The sequence below is a fragment of the Sturnira hondurensis genome, unplaced genomic scaffold (genome assembly GCF_014824575.4).
Source record: "Sturnira hondurensis isolate 20B ecotype Veracruz unplaced genomic scaffold, ASM1482457v3 Scaffold0008196, whole genome shotgun sequence".
In the NCBI taxonomy this organism is placed as follows: Eukaryota; Metazoa; Chordata; class Mammalia; order Chiroptera; family Phyllostomidae; genus Sturnira; species Sturnira hondurensis.
The window spans coordinates 26970057-26985137 of NW_028080827.1; the positions used below are offsets into that span (position 1 = coordinate 26970057).

At 49.2% G+C, this 15081-nt stretch overlaps 1 protein-coding gene and 1 long non-coding RNA gene across 7 annotated transcripts in view; one reads left to right on the forward strand and one right to left on the reverse strand.

Moving 5' to 3' along the window:
• Positions 1 to 638: 638 nt before the first annotated feature.
• OTX2 (orthodenticle homeobox 2) lies at positions 639 to 10347 on the reverse strand. Of its 6 annotated transcripts, XM_037054375.1 has the most exons (5): positions 10189 to 10347; positions 9968 to 10035; positions 5204 to 5419; positions 4057 to 4232; positions 639 to 2274 (listed from the first exon to the last, which is right to left on the reverse strand). In XM_037054375.1, the coding sequence occupies exons 3-5, from the start codon at positions 5298 to 5300 to the stop codon at positions 1654 to 1656; spliced, it is 894 nt and encodes a 297-aa protein (XP_036910270.1). In that variant the 5' UTR covers positions 5301 to 5419; positions 9968 to 10035; positions 10189 to 10347; the 3' UTR covers positions 639 to 1653. The 6 variants fall into 6 exon arrangements, with proteins under 6 accessions (XP_036910270.1, XP_036910273.1, XP_036910267.1 ...); XM_037054378.1 differs by lacking the exons at positions 9968 to 10035; positions 10189 to 10347 and adding an exon at positions 9271 to 9494; XM_037054372.1 differs by lacking the exons at positions 9968 to 10035; positions 10189 to 10347 and adding an exon at positions 8095 to 8884.
• A 2221-nt stretch (positions 10348 to 12568) lies between these two features.
• The window catches only part of LOC118992436 (uncharacterized), a 173997-nt gene continuing 171484 nt past the window's right edge, over positions 12569 to 15081 (forward strand). The window contains exon 1 of the long non-coding RNA XR_005067636.1: positions 12569 to 13184. This is a non-coding gene — a long non-coding RNA (uncharacterized LOC118992436). The remainder of the gene's footprint in view (positions 13185 to 15081) is intronic.

A 15081-nucleotide genomic window follows, 5' to 3' on the forward strand; every position in this document is an offset into this window, starting at 1 on the left:
CATTATGGGCCCATTTGTCTTTCCTGGTGGTTGGCTTACAAAACGCAGGTACAGCTAAAAGGGACCTATTTTTCCCCTCAGCACTTTATAAAAAACTGACCAGAGTGCCTTATGTTCAGCTACTGAAATTATAGGTTTTAAAACTTTTCTGAAACTCTTTTGTTCAGAAATCATTTCTGCCCGAATTGCTTTCAGATTCTGATTACACTCCCTCTCATGTTTACCTCAGATTTTTTTGAAAGTTAGAAAAAGTCCCCTTAATCGAATAAGAGGAAAAAAACACCCAGAATTTTTGTCATTATCTTTTTCTTTGGGGTACTATAGTTCTTCCCTTCTTGCTTAAAAAAATTGATCTATATTAAAACATATTAATAAAATGTGTAAGAAGCCATTAGGGTATGTGGCAGGGAGGAAAACTTGAGGAGAGCAAGAGCCTAATGATTGTTAGCCTTTCTATGTTCAATTTCAGAGCAATACTGATCAAAGTCACAAAAAGTTTACATACCAGTCATTCATATCTACCTCATCCTTAGATTAGGCCCTTGAAATTTAAAAATACAGTCAGCTCCCTGACCTAAGGAAAACATGTTTTGGGACTTCTTATTCATAAATTGTATAAAATTAAACTGGACCCAATGTTGTGCTAGAACCATTTTAATATAATTATACATATGTGCCAAATCCAGGGGAAAAGGTTTATGCATATATAACTTTTCCAGTTAACATCTGCAAGCATAAACAACAGTGACCTCAGTTTATAACTTCATCAGGGTCAGAGCAATTGACCAACGTCTCTTCACTGCTAGCCTGACCAACAGTAAATTACAGGTGAATTAGTGTCCTTTTGTTTCTCTTCTCTTACTCCAGACACATTTTGTTGTCAAGTTTCAGTGCAGCTCACCTTCAGCCAAAGGTAATCTTTTTAGGTAAGTAAGTACTCAGTTGCTCTGAATTTTGCTTATAATTATAACCTATTTAATCACAGAAGAACCCCTGCAGAGATGGGGTTCAAGGTTGCATACAATAACAGATCACAGTTTTGAAGTCTAGCACAGATTAAAAACCACAGATGTACCATTTATATAAGACACACACTGATTGTCTCTTAAACTACATATTGACTCCTTATGAACATTATTTTTTTAAATAAAGTAGTGCATCTAGGACAATCAGTCGCACAATTCACACAGCCCTGAAAAGGTTTTCAGTGCCAACTAACAGTTGGTCATGAAACGTGAGTGAGCTTGAGACACTGTCCATTCCTAAGATTCGACCAAGGATTGGCTAAAACATTGGAACACGTTTGCTTAAGAAGGCCTTGTCCTACCCTCCTTTCTCTCTCAATTTAGTTTTATTTTTGGTGGTGTTTGGTTGCATATGGCTAAAATGTTTTTGGTCACTTTGACAATCAGGAAAACCAATGATCTAAAACTATGACAGGATCTTAAGTAGATTGCTTTGTCCATTTCAGGTTGCTGGTTGGTGGGCCCCTCTAAGGACCTTCCTTTTTCCATCTATGCTTCCTGGAACATTGATCAGAAGATGAGTCTGAGCATCATCTCACCTAACTCTTTTAACCAATTCCTGGCTAAAACTGGAATGTCCAGCCCAGTATATTTAAAAATCACCCACAAAAAGAGGTTCTACATGTCTTCACAAAACCTGGAATTTCCACGAGGATGTCTGATCTTTATAATCCAAGCAGTCAGCATTGAAGTTAAGCTTCCACGAGGCAGTTTGGTCCTTATAATCCAAGCAATCGGTGGTTGAGTTAAAACCCAAGCTCGAAGCTCCATATCCCTGGGTGGAAAGAGAAGCTGGAGACTGATTGAGATGGCTGGTAACTGCATTGGTACCCATAGGGCTGAGCGTAGCCCCTGGTCCAGGAAGCTGATGGTGCATAGGGGTCAAGTAAGATCCGCAGTCCATGCCCCCAAAGTAGGAAGTTGAGCCAGCATATCCTTGACTATAACCTGAAGCCTGAGTATAGGTCATGGGGTAGGACCTCTGCATGCAGGAAGAGGAGGTGGACAAGGGATCTGACAGTGGGGAGATGGAAGCCGGGCTCCAGATAGACACAGGAGCACTGCTGCTGGAAATGGCCGGGACTGAGGTGCTAGAGGGGGGAGTGAACTGGCCACTCGTTCCACTCTCTGAACTCACTTCCCGAGCTGGAGAGGTCTTCTTTTTGGCAGGTCTTACTTTGTTTTGACCTCCATTCTGTTGCTGCTGTTGCTGCTGGCGGCACTTAGCTCTTCGATTCTTAAACCACACCTTGAAACAGAAAGAAACTTCCTTAGCATGGTTTCAACAACTCCTTAAAAGCAAGAGTCACTCCACGGTGACAGTCTATCCTACACGGACAGCCAAGCAATCTCTCCTGCCTCTGAAAACCTATTGTATCACAGTACTCTTACATATGCGCCTCCAATGGTAAACAACTGGGGAAGCTCTGTCTAAAAGCATTTGACCCTGTTTTACACCTAACCCAGAATAAAACTTACGATAACCACCCAAATCACAAGGCTAAAAGCTCTCTGCCTCACTCTTGTGTTATTTCACCTCAAACACACATACACACAGACCCAGGTGTGTTCTGGAACACTCTCACAATGGGGTGGAATGTATTTACATGTTCTGGAGGAAAACACAAGGGAGGAAAAACAATTCTGTTATTACATGCCAGTAAGAACAGCAAGAATTCAAACAGCTTGCAATCCATCTTCTAGGGAGCAGTTGCTAATATGGAGACTGGTTTCATCACTCTACTTTGTCTTTCTTAGACCCACTTACGAAAGAAAGCTCCAAGAAGTGATCCTGTGAGGAAGGAAGCCACTCTTGGCTGAGACCTCCTTTGTGGAGAGACTAGGTATACTCTGCTTTGAGCTCAAGGACAGACTTCTCTATCAGCCTCAATAGTCTGTGCCTTCAGGCTCGTGCCACTCAGCACACAGTTTTAGTTCCCACTCACAACTCTGAAAATACTTTTTACCAGCCATGTCCATGTTCTATAATGAAAGAGCTGTGTTTAATTTGTGGAGGGACTTATCAGACGAACTACCAGGGTTTTCTAGGCAACCAGTCCTTAGTTGTTCCATGGAGTCTCCATATGGGCACCCTAACAAGGTAAAAATGGTACCACCAAGGCTGAGTGCAACACCACCAACCATTCAAATCACTTTTTTTTTTCCCAGTGAAAACTTTTGTTCAGGCCTAACAAGTGCTAAAACTTCTTCCATCCTGTTTTGAGAAAGCCCGATTCCTTTCTGCAGTTCACGCTGATGTGTCCTGAAGGCTGAAGGAGAGGAGCCTGTTGCAGATGTAGTTTAGGCCCTAAACCCTCCTCCGGAGAACTCTGTATGGGGCTGGAGTTCCAGAAAAATTAAACTTTACTTTTCCTCCCCTGCCTACGGTCAAGTTAACAGGGACGAAGGTGGGGTGGGGGAGTCATCAGGGATACTAAGTAGATATGGCTCAGAGCTAGGAAATTCTGTTCAGTCTATCAAAAGTCAAAGAAAATACTCTCGTGTGGTTGCTTGGGTCACAGTACCAGCTGATTCTACAGCCTGGCTCTCCTACCAACTGGCCTGTGACCTTGAGCCAGTCATTTACCGTTTTTTCATCTGTAAAAATACTGAGACTATCCACTGCTAAGCTTCTTTCACCGTTAAAAGTGGGTAAGGATGGGGGAGGATTTCTACATAGGAGAAGGGAAGTATTAAAATTGTGTGTGACGGTACTTGAACTCTGCCAAGGCTGGGCCCTCTGTCGGTTCTAAGACCGTGCTTTATCACTAGGATTTGCTTCACTTGCAACCTGAGCCCAGAGACCCTTGTTTATTGGATTGAATGGGGGTGGAGGGACGGAAAGGAGCTCCCGGGGAAATCGGGAGCTTCAGGAGCCTCGGGAGAAGAGTTTGCGGGCCTCCAAAGGAGAGTTAAGTTTCAAGCCTTCCTTTGGTCTTCTCCAAGACCCGACTCCAGAACCCAACACACACCGAGCTCGGGGGAGGGGTGACGCCGGCAGGATAGAGGGGTCTATCTACATCCGCCCTACCTGCACCCTGGACTCAGGCAAGTTGATTTTCAATGCCACCTCCTCCCGCATGAAGATGTCTGGGTACCGGGTCTTAGCAAACAGCGCTTCCAGCACGTCTAGTTGGGCCCGGGTGAACGTCGTCCTCTCCCGGCGCTGTTTCCGGGGGGTGGCTGCAGGACAAGAAGCCCAGGGCCCTTTAGGGTGGGGGAGCAGTTTCTCAGTCATAGGGGTCTCTGCGGGTGCCCCGACTCCCCCACCCCCACCACGTAGCCCTCCTCCCCTGATCCTCCCAGCCTCCCAGCCCAGACTCAGGACTGTTTCTCCCCACCCCCCTCCGCGGCCCGGCGCGCAGCCTGGGCTCCTCCAGCGCGCGCTGGAGGTCTCTGGACACACACTGCCCCTCGCGGGGAACCCCCACTCTGCCTGACGTAGGGTATCCCTCCAGCCAGAGCGTCCCTTTGAAAGCCAACAAAATAAATGAAATAAAAGGAATACAAAACAAAACAACAAGACAAAAACCCTCCAAAATCAGCCCCTAAAGCATAACACAAACAAAAAATCTTTAAGTCAACGGATCCCCAAGGGCCGGCAGCTCGGATTGATCAATAAGGCGAATCTCGATCTTGCTGGAGATCCGAGGGCCTTTAAAATGGGGGTATATTCCATGCTTCTCGAGGACTTTAAAAAACATCTCATTGGGAAGGAAGGCACCCGCACCCACGGTAAATCACCTGTAGGGATTAGCGCCTAACGCCTGGAGGTCAGAGGGGAAGCCCCAGGCCTGGCGGGGAGAATTGGTGTAAGAGGCAGAGGGGACTCCCGAGGAATCAGGCTTCAAGATATGGGCAGGGGCCTGTCACCCCAAAATGACCAGAACAGAAACCTTCCTCGCCCCACTCCAGCGTGTCCCCTTTTCAGACACGATTTTGTGCAAGCGTTGTAGACCCGTCTACTCGCTTCCCTTCAGCCCCGATCCACTCCGCCAGCAAGAACCCTGTGGCTTTGAGATGCTTCTCAGAAGGAAAACCCAGTGGGGACTTCGCCTGGAGCTGGGGCGGGGATCAGCATAACCGGCAGCTTGGGGCTCCCTGGCTTAGGGGTGTCAAATCCCCCCGGGGTCCGGCGTGGGGAAGGGCGGGGCACGAGTGCCGCGGGGCTCACTTACCAGGGTAGCCCACCGAGGGGTGCAGGAGGTCCATGCCCGAAGTGGTGAGACTCAGCCCATTGACTGCGTAAGGCGGTTGCTTGAGATAAGACATCATGCTAAGGTTGTTAGAAGGCGCAAAGTCGGCCCAAATCGGGGGGACCCAGCCGGAAGGTCTCGCCTCGCCGGGGGTGGGCAGATTCAGAGTCCCTGGAGGCTGAGTTTGGAGCCGTGGAACTAGAGGCAAAGCAAACAAACAAACAGAGGTGCTGGCTTACTGCTAAGGAGGCACACAGCCTCTCCCACCAACTCAAAGAGCCCGGGCTAACTCCAGGCAGAGGCTTTTAAAGGGCTTGCAGACCCTCCTCCCCACATTCCCAACCCCCAAGCTGCTCAGAATCTGGAAGAGATGAAGATCAGATAAACCTGTTTTCCCCACCCCCACCCTAAACTTAAAAAAAAAAAAAGTACCGAAGAAAGCAATTACAATCTGCCTTCCCCGAAGAACAAAACCCCACGCCTTCAAATGCACACATTGCATTCCTATCCCTACATTTGCATAGGACTCCTTGGCTGGCACTAGCTAATTGTCTCAAACAAAACTTGATTGGGGCCATTTGCAGAGACAAAGAACTCTTTGGCTAAATAAATAATGCTGATAACAAAGCCCACTGGTGAGAAACAAAGAAACAATTCAAGAAATCTACCTCCCCAGACTGTTGCCTTTCCAAGGCAGATTTTAATTATCTTAGCTTTTTTTTTTTTTTACCACTTACAACAGCTTCAAGCCTAAAATGTCAGTGCATTTAACATTTAAGATGCCAACTTGCTAATCGACAAACTTGAGAAAACTGCTCAACCACCATTATTTCACATTTAAAGTCATTCCCAGCAATCATTTTCACCTAATTAGTAGTCTGGGTAATTAGATTTTGAGGTAACAGATTTATTAGTGTTCTGGAGAACCATGATTATATGTGTATAAAGAACCAAAGCTAAACAAACAAGCATTTAACTTTTAATCGACACCCACAAAATATTTAAACAGTGCAAGAAAAATCTTCAGGGTTGGCACGGGGTTTGGTAGAAATTCTGAAGTAAAGTTAGAATCCCATCAATCAGAAAATAAGTGAGTGACCCCGCATTTGCAAGTAGGAAGGGTGCACGTTTGCAGTGCAAGCTCCTTCCATGCTGATTTTGATCCGTGGAGGTTGCAGGTCGTGTGGGAGGCAGACTTTAGGGCATTCGGGCCCTCGGCAGCTGCAGCAGTTTCCTGTTACTTCTACCTGCCTTTTGCACATTTTAGTTCCGAAGAAAGCAGACACACCAACACTCCAAGTTGTGAAACTAGTAGAATTTCTCCCTACTTTCAAGTTTCCCACAACCCTACCCGAGAAAGAGCTCAGGAAGGAGAGAGAAGGGCAGAAAAAGAAGTTGTTTGCTTGCTTCAGCTGAGTGTCTCTCACTGCCCCAGGCCAAGGGATCCAAAATGGATGCTAATATCGGCGGGCAGTTGGCAAGTCTGGCTTTTATTTTTCTAATTCATGGCACTTATCCCGCAAGGATCTCTACTTTGCAACTTTGACATTCTGAGAGTTTGCTTCAAAATGGCGGACGCAGGATCAGAAGTTCCCTCTCACTTTTGCAAAGGTTCTGCTGACCTGTAAGGACTCTCTTAAGCAATATTCACATTGCTTAAGAGAGAGACCAAAAATTCCACAAATGGACCTAGGTTACTGTAACTGCTTGATTTATTTTTTTTACTTCTCCCTGATTTAAAGTCATAGCACAAAAATTGTACTCTCCACCCTCAGACGTAATTTAAGATAATTTTATAAATGTCCTTCTCGGAGGAGTTTGTATTATCTCATCAGTAGTACTACTTTAGTTACTCCGACAACAAAGACTCGAGGTTTTCTAGTCTCTTTTCTTTTCAAGAAAGTTCTTTGGAGTCTGTGGAAACCATGTTGCTTTAAAGTCAAGTCATTTATTTGTTTAAATAGCTTCTAAGCTGGAGTTCTGCTCGTTTAACACAGTCTCACTGCATCGGAAAGTTCTGAGTTGCTACGGAAAACCCTGAAATCGCATCGAATGCACACAGGATGACAAGGAAGGACCCGCTGGTGCGCGCAGGGCGCCCGCCCAATTGGAGATGCCCCGCGCGCCGCGCGCCCGGCAGCGCGCCCCGCGGCTCGCAGCGTCGCAGACGGAAAGCACGGGGCAGCGACCCTTCTGGGCGCTCCTGTGCCCTTGCCACCAAAAGTGGCTAAAATGCTCGGATGGACTGCTCTCGCTCTTTCGCTGCATTCATCTTTAAAAGAAAAATAAACTTCAGAAACAAAACTGTGAGGAGCTCTCCCCAGCCAACCTGGGTATCCAAAAACGAGGCCACGAGCCCTTCCATGTAACTTCCAAAGCCTGGCAAGGACTCTTTTCTCCCTTCTTCTCTAAGCGGAGCCCAAGAAGAGGAAACAAATACCTTCTCCAGAATAGAAGCCTCAGAACGCCCGCTCCGAAGTAGCCACGCAGCATTCCTACCTACAAGGAGCAAGCGGCGGTCGCGCGGCGTGTCCCCGCAGCGGGGCGGCGCGCGCATCTCCGGGCGGGCGCGGAGACTCGGGCGGGCCTCCCCGCCGGGCGGCTGGCTTCAGCCCTGCCGCCCCGCCGCCCGAGGTCCGGCCCCACTGCCCGCCGCGGCCCGCGCCGCCTTCCACCTAACGGTCAAATTCGTGCAATCTGTCGTTCCCCCGACTCCCTCCCCCAACGGCCTTTTTTTTTTCCTTCCAAGGAGCCTCTCTACCAGTTGCTGTGTCCTCGCTCAATAATAATTACCTCGTCCGAGAATTAATTATAATAAATGTTTTCTTGATAAACTAACGAGATAATCCGAGGGGCACACGTCCCTTAATTACAGGCCGCCGCGCTCAGCTCTGCTTCTCGCCCGGGCCGATTAATTTTCTGCATGATGGAAAGGAGACAAAACCGCGCGGACTGGCGGCCGGCCTGCGACCGGGGACACGGCGTACAGGAACGAGGCGAGCGAAAGGAAGGGAGACGCGGGGGCGCCACGCAGCGCAGCCGGCGCGGCCTCTGCTCAGCGAACTCGAGTGAAAGTTTCTGGCCTCAGGGAATCAAACGCCGCTGCCACCCGCCGGGGAGGGAGGATGGAGGGAGAACGTGCCAGGAGGGTTGGCCTTGACTATTAATTACGGAGGGGAGAAAGCCGGTGCTAGCTCGAGAGCAGAGGTCTGGGTGTCTACCTCCTTCGCGGGGAGGAGTTTCCGCGCCAACCCCTCTCCGGGGCTCCCGCTCGGGCTACGCGAAAGCGCCCCGAGGTGAGCGGGAGGGCGCCTCACCCTTCGGCCCCCGGAGGGAAGGAAAGTGACGGAGAGCGGCCTCCCGGCCCTCCCCAAGCGACCCACTGCTCCAGGCCTTCTCTCTCCCTCGCCCCACTGCAAAGCGAGGGGGGGCGGGGAAGGGTGTGAGCCAGCTCGGTGTAATTCTGATGGGGCACTTGGGTTTCAAAAATCGGTCCTGAAATCGGACCGTGGTTTCAAGAGTCATTTGAACGCATCCACACAGAGACTCCTTCCGAGTTCGGCGCCAAGTCTCGAGGTCAGCCGAGACTTTCTGACGGTTCACCCAGGGCAGACCGCGAGCCGCGGCCGAGCCCTAGCGCGTCCCTCAGCCCCGGCCCGGGCCCACGACACCCCATTGTCGCCAAACCTGGGAGGGGAGCACGCAAGCCAGCCTCGTGGCTGCCCGGGTCTCGGAACAGCGGAGGGGCCGCCTTTCCCAAGGAAGGGTTCACGTCCCGGCCCCGCCGAGGCCCGGGGAGTAGCAGGGTCCACTTGCCGTCACTTTTGCCCGCCCCAGGTGCGTGCGGAGGGCTGCCCTGGCGGACCCTGAACCATCCCCTGCAAAGTCGGGCTGTGAAACGACCCTTTTACGTTTGCTCGGCCCGGAGGCCTGGTCTGGGACCACAACGACCAAGAGGTTGGGGTGGGAGAGGGTACTGCACTCCCAGGTTTTGGGGGGGGCGGGGGCGGGGTAGGGATGGAGGGAAGAGTTCAAAAAGAAAAGGAGACCTGGAAGCCTTTGGAAGAGGCCGGAAACGGAGTGAAGCTTGGTGAGCTGTTCCTGGCTGGTGAGAGGGACAGACAGGAGATGCCGGCTCTCTCGACTCCTCGGTTACCCGCCCGGCTCTGCTGGAGCGACCGGAACGGGCTGGAGCGGCGGCCACCCGCGCGCACAGACCCGCGAGGCAGCCAGGCTTTGGGCGCGCTGGCCCTGGGAAGTGTCTGTATTATTATTGTTGTTGTTATCCATCCCTCTATCTATATCTATATCTTTTTGTCTCGGGCTCCGAAAACGTCCTTTTATCAACCCAAATGACCCAAACACAGCGGAGGGCCAAAATGCAAAGATCGCGGGGAGAAGCTCAGAATGGGCGTCAACATGAAACAAAACCGAGAACAAAAACGCTCCAAAATGCCCCACGTTAGACTCTCATGGATTCCACGGTGTTTTTGCAGAGGCAGCGAGCCTAGGGGCGCCCCCTCCCTTCTCTCCACTCCTGCCCTCCTCCCCAGGTCACAAATTTTTCACAATGATCGTGATTACATCTCAAAGTGTATAAGGGGAAATATACGCCAGCCTTTAGAAGAAATCCACATTTGCAGAGGCGCATCGATTGATCTACTGGAGGTACTGGGGTGATGGTAGTAGACAGAGGGACGTAAAGATGTGGATACAGACAGACAGACTACACAAACAGACACTTACCTTACAGCCGCATAGAAGGTTAGAAAAAAAATCAAATTATCCTTCAAAATTCCAAATAGCCAGCTATCCTAAAAGAAATCAAGAGTATTGAGTTATAAACCTCCAGTCTTCACCCTTCCATAAAACGGCAAACAGAACGAAAAAAAAAAAACATTTAGCAACAGAAAAGGAGAAAAGTAGCTCTAGTTCGGAACGCGCGTGGGCCCCTCTGCGATACATACAAAGTAGACGAGATGAGGCTGCTCTAGCGATTTTTATTTTTAATAACAGTGGAGGCTGCGTTGGAGCTGAGGTCGGTTCCGCTCTCAAGGAGATTTGCTGAGAAAGCGCCTCTCTGGCAACTTTTTTGACGCAAACTCTCCAACCAATGGCAGGGAGAGAATGATTGACACATCTAAGCCAGAGGGAAAATAATAAAAACACACAACAGGGGGAGGAAAACAGGCCGTTGCTGCACGGGGGGACGAACGGGCGACAAACCCAGGCCTCCGACGTTACCAGAATGTTCTTAAAAGACATTGGGCTCCGCTTAAAATATCCATTACGGGTCGGAGCATGTGAACTAACTGTATAATTAAAATGATGGACAGGGAGGCCTTGCCTCACCTTCTCCTCCTCTTCCTGTTCTCCCTTTTACTGCCCCCCCCTCTTTGTTTTGTTTTTGTTTTTGCCTTTGTTTTTGTTTTAGGGAAGGGGGGAAAGGAAACCCATTCAGTGTAAGATTGGGAGAGAAAATACTTAAGTATGGCTGGAGGCGAGGGAGTGTGGGGCTGACTGGGGTATCGAATTCTTCGCCAGCAACGTGTGTGTGGATCAGATGCAGAAAGCAAATCAGACTGAAGCTTAAAAACACGACTGCGCCTTCTCAGACTGCGCCTTCTCAAACGGGGTGGGACCACACCGCGGGCCCCAGGAAGGGTGAAGGAAGGAGGCCCGGGCGTGAGACCGCGGAGGGTAGGCGAGAGACAGACGAGATAGACAAGTCCAAGAACAAAACTGTTTTCCAAAACTCAGTGTGTCTTTCACTCGTTGTGCCTTATAAACGTCGCCGAGTCCCCAAAGCCAGAGACCCGGACTCCCGGTTCCTCGCAGGGTTTTTAGACTTTCCAGAAGCCCAAGGAGGGCTGCAAAGAGCAAGAGCCCCGAATCTAACCCCAGAGCCGATTTGGGGAGATCCAGGGGAGATGCGGGTGGGAGAGCGGGGTTGACGGGACCCCGGGGAGGGGGGCCCGCGCTGCAGCGGGAGCTTCTGCGTTGAAACGAGCGCCGCTCCACGCTTGCGGCGGCGGGCCCTGCGGCGGACTCAGCCCGCGCGGCCCGAGACCGGGGCTGAGAACCGGGAGACCGGAGAGTGTCGGCACCAGGGGACCCCGCCCGGGGAGAGCGGACCCCACCCAGCACGCCCTTTCTTCCCGGCACGGAGAGCGGACCCAACAGCTTTCAGACAAATCCGAGTCCCTAGAAAAGCAGGAACGGATTGGGCGGAGTGGCGGCGGGGGCACCGGCGGACCGCCCGAGGCGGAGGGAACCGCGGGGGTGGGGCGGGGGGAGGGCAGAAGTGCTGGAAAAGAAAAATAAAATCTCTTTCTAAACACCCTCCCCCCTCCAACCTCCACCACCACGGCAAGTGGGCCCAAAGAAACAGCTCGCTGCCTTTAATTTGGGGACCTATGTTAATGAAGTTGGTAATTAATTCGTCGCTTTGTTGTCGGTTCTTATACTGTATGTGTAATCAAATGTGGCCGTCCTTGGGATTTACAGCAATTAACGAATTACGGGAGTGCGCACGAGGTGGCGAGCGCTAGGCAGCCGGGCTGGGCTCCGGCTCGGGCTTGGCCTGGAGAAGGGCGCTCGTCGGCCGCCGCCGCCTCGCAGGTGTCTCTAGAGCTTTGGGACCCGGCGTTCCCACGAGCCCCTAAACGGCCCAGGGTCTGCCTCGCTCCTCCCGGGCCCCCCGCGACCGCTCCAGTCCGAAGACACCCGTTGCCTGTCGCGTTCCCAGGAATCGCGACTTTGGGGGCCCTAGGCCGGGGCGGGGGTCTGGGGGAGGGTGAATACAGACCTTTTTATCTCACCCCGCCCCCACTATACTGAAACACCTGGTGACTGCCCCCTGAGGCCTTAATTTGAGGTGGGGGCACATACCGCAGGAGGTCTGGCCTGCAAAGTGCTCGTTGGAAGTGCTTGGCCAGAATCACCGTGCTTTCTGGGAACGAAGGGTAAATTCACGCTGATCCCCTGAGCCAGAGCCTCCTTCGTACAGCGAGAAAAAAAGTATTTCCCCCAGTTTGATCACAGTGATGTTTAAAGCATCAAAGAACGAAAAGAGGGAAATGGACGGTGCGGGTCTGGCCGACCGGAAGGGCCGGAGGGAGGCCTTGGGGTCAGTTGGGGTGGAGTGGGGTGGAGAAATTTCAGATCACGCGCTTGTGATCTCCACAAAGTAAATGAAAAATTTTAGATTGGGAGATCTTTTTGCCCTGGGGCCCAGTGTCTTGGGAAACCCCTCAAGACCGATGCAGAGGTTTGCGATGATGGGAACCTCCCCGGAAATCCGCGGGTTCTCTTGGACCCGCGGATCTGGGCGCCGTGGGGCGTGGGAGGGCTTTCTCCCTAGCAGCGCCGGGAGCACACCGCTCCCGCTTCTCCTTTGCCCTCCAGTCTAATAACTTCGCAGAGATGCCAGGCCAATAAACCACGAGTTGGAAATGGACAGTGTTAAATAAACAAGGGTCTCTTTAAAATTCTCATCCACTTCAGATGTCTAAAGTAAGATTGTGATGATTTTGTCACGGTTTGGTAAATTTACCCCTTTAAGAGGCTTTCATAAATCCCAGAACACACCTTCAGCCAGATTTGAATATAGATTTAGGTTTTAAAACCCAGAAGCTGGAAACACCGCTTTATCAAAGAGAATTTCTCTTTAGCTAGCAATGTGCTGAAGCTCTTAAAAGATTGGATCTGAGAGAGAGAGAGAGAGAGAGAGAGAGGAGAAAGAGAACCAGAGACAGAGAGGCAGACTGAAAAAAAAAAAAAAAAGACTTTCTTTTTCTTTCTAGAGGAATTCTGCCCAGACTCTGCAGCAGTTGGTAGCAAGCAAGCTTTCTCCTGGGTGTCTCCTGGAAAAGTTGCAAAATTGCTCTTCACCTGTAAGAACATGCTCTTTATCTTCCAGTCTCTTCTTGTCAATTTGGAAATTGCAGACAGCCCGACTCAGGTACAGTTCCCGCAAACCCTACTCTAGGTCAGCACAAAAGGCTCTGGCTTTGGGGGGTGGGAGGGGCCTGGGCTGTTGTACTGAAAACCTTAGACGTTTGGTGGGAGAAAAAGGCTCTTTGGATGAAAAGTCTAACTCTTGATTTTCAGTAAGTCCTTGAACTTCCAGTATACTTACTATGTAGTCAATGTATTTTCTCTGTTCATGTTTAACTTTTTTTCTATGTACCCTATGTCTTTTAAATTTTTTTCCTGTGAATCTGATTTATGGTAGCTTGCTTTATGTTTTTAAATAATTTTCTTTAACAAGTAGTTGGTTTTTAAATGCCATGAGTACAATGATCTTGCTATGATTATGAGGTATAAGTATTTAGAGGCCAAATTAAGAAAACCAGTATGCAGAATATCAAATTATTTGTCAGAGTTTGCATGTAATTTCCAAAATATGCCTGATATTTATATTTTGAAATCTAGATTCCCACTTGACGTTCACTGGGCTTACTTTCTCCACCCTGCATGCCAGGCCAATTGAAAATATTCCCAACTTTCCTCCAAGTTTATTAACTACGATGGTGTGAGGGAGAGTGGAGGAGTAGCAGGGGAATGGAGAGAGATCTCAGGGTTCTTCCAGGCTAATTTAGAAAAGAAGAACAAAACCCATATTCTATAAGAACACTGCCTCTCGGGGGAAAAGGGGGCAGTTAGACTTCCTAAACACTTACTTCAGAAATATAAAGATTAATTTACAATCTTTTCATTGATCCAGTGGACAGTGGGGGACCATGTATTGCCTTAGAACTGCCATGGTATTTGGGGGGAAAGTCATTTTTCATTAAGTTTTAAGATATGTCTTTATTAAAAACTTTGACAAGATTAACTTTAATTAATGTTTTAACGAGGGTTAAAGATTGGCAATGCAGACAGAATTTGGGGAAAATAGTAGGCAACAGATCACTTATGAATTAAGCTTGGGGGTTGCTTATTCCCTGCATTGTGGTTGCCTCAGAAAAGAGGGTAAGGGGGGAAGAAATGACTTCAAAGATACGATTGTGCTGTCTTGATAAAAGGAGTAGGAGGCAAATTCCAAATGCAAAAAAAAAAAAAAAAAAAAGAGGAAAAGAGGACCATGTTGTTCCGGAATGAAACGGATTAAGATTGTGTGACAAGTGCGAGATGTGGGGTTGTGAGACATTTATGAGCTGAGTGTGAGCTGGGGAGCCGTGCGCCGGTCCCTGAGCATGCGGGGACCAAGGGTGTGTGCAGACAAGGTTAGGGTGAGGGACAGGAAGGGCGTGTGTGAGTGTGAGAGATGGAGAGCAAAGTAAGGGGCTGAGGGCGTGAGTGTGCGTGTGTGTTGGGAGGGTGTGGACAGGAGTGTGGATGGACTGATGAAGGCTGGTAGCTGTCAGTGTATATAATTTTCATCTCCTGGTCCTGAGGTTTCCCTGAAATCAATTCTACTGCAGGCAGCAGCCTTGAGCTTGCAAAGCTGATATAAAACAACCATTACAGTCCAATATCTTGCCTGTTTGCAAACTTCATTTAAAACTGGGGGGAAAAAGACCCGGGAATGGTTTTGTAAGAAAGGAAAAAAAGAAGAAAAGAAAACCACAGTGAAGCTTTAAACCAGTTTGGATAAATCTCTAATCTTTTATTTGTAACCTTTTACAAGCTTTATTTCCCGTATATGAAAAGCTTCTTTTATGTGGGTATGACAGACTTTTCCTTTGGATTTTTAATTAGAGCCCATCAATTGTAGCCATATTTAAGAATCAATATAAAGTAATCCTTCGAGATGGGATAAGGTTTTAATCGAAAATCTAATTTCCCACTCTTTACAGATCATTTTAAGGAGGTGGTTGATTAAAAAAAAGAGAGTTCAATTTTTAAAAGACATA

Excerpts from the sequence above, each read along its gene's own strand:
- OTX2 (XM_037054372.1), bottom strand. The coding sequence starts at position 8,146 with ATGCAGAAAATTAATCGGCCCGGGCGAGAAGCAGAGCTGAGCGCGGCG. Across the intron at positions 5,420-8,094 it reads AGAGCTGAGCGCGGCGGCCT|TTCCACGGCTCCAAACTCAG; the intron begins GTAATTAAGGGA and ends CTTTGCCTCTAG. Across the intron at positions 2,275-4,056 it reads TGCCTGAGTCCAGGGTGCAG|GTGTGGTTTAAGAATCGAAG; the intron begins GTAGGGCGGATG and ends TTCTGTTTCAAG.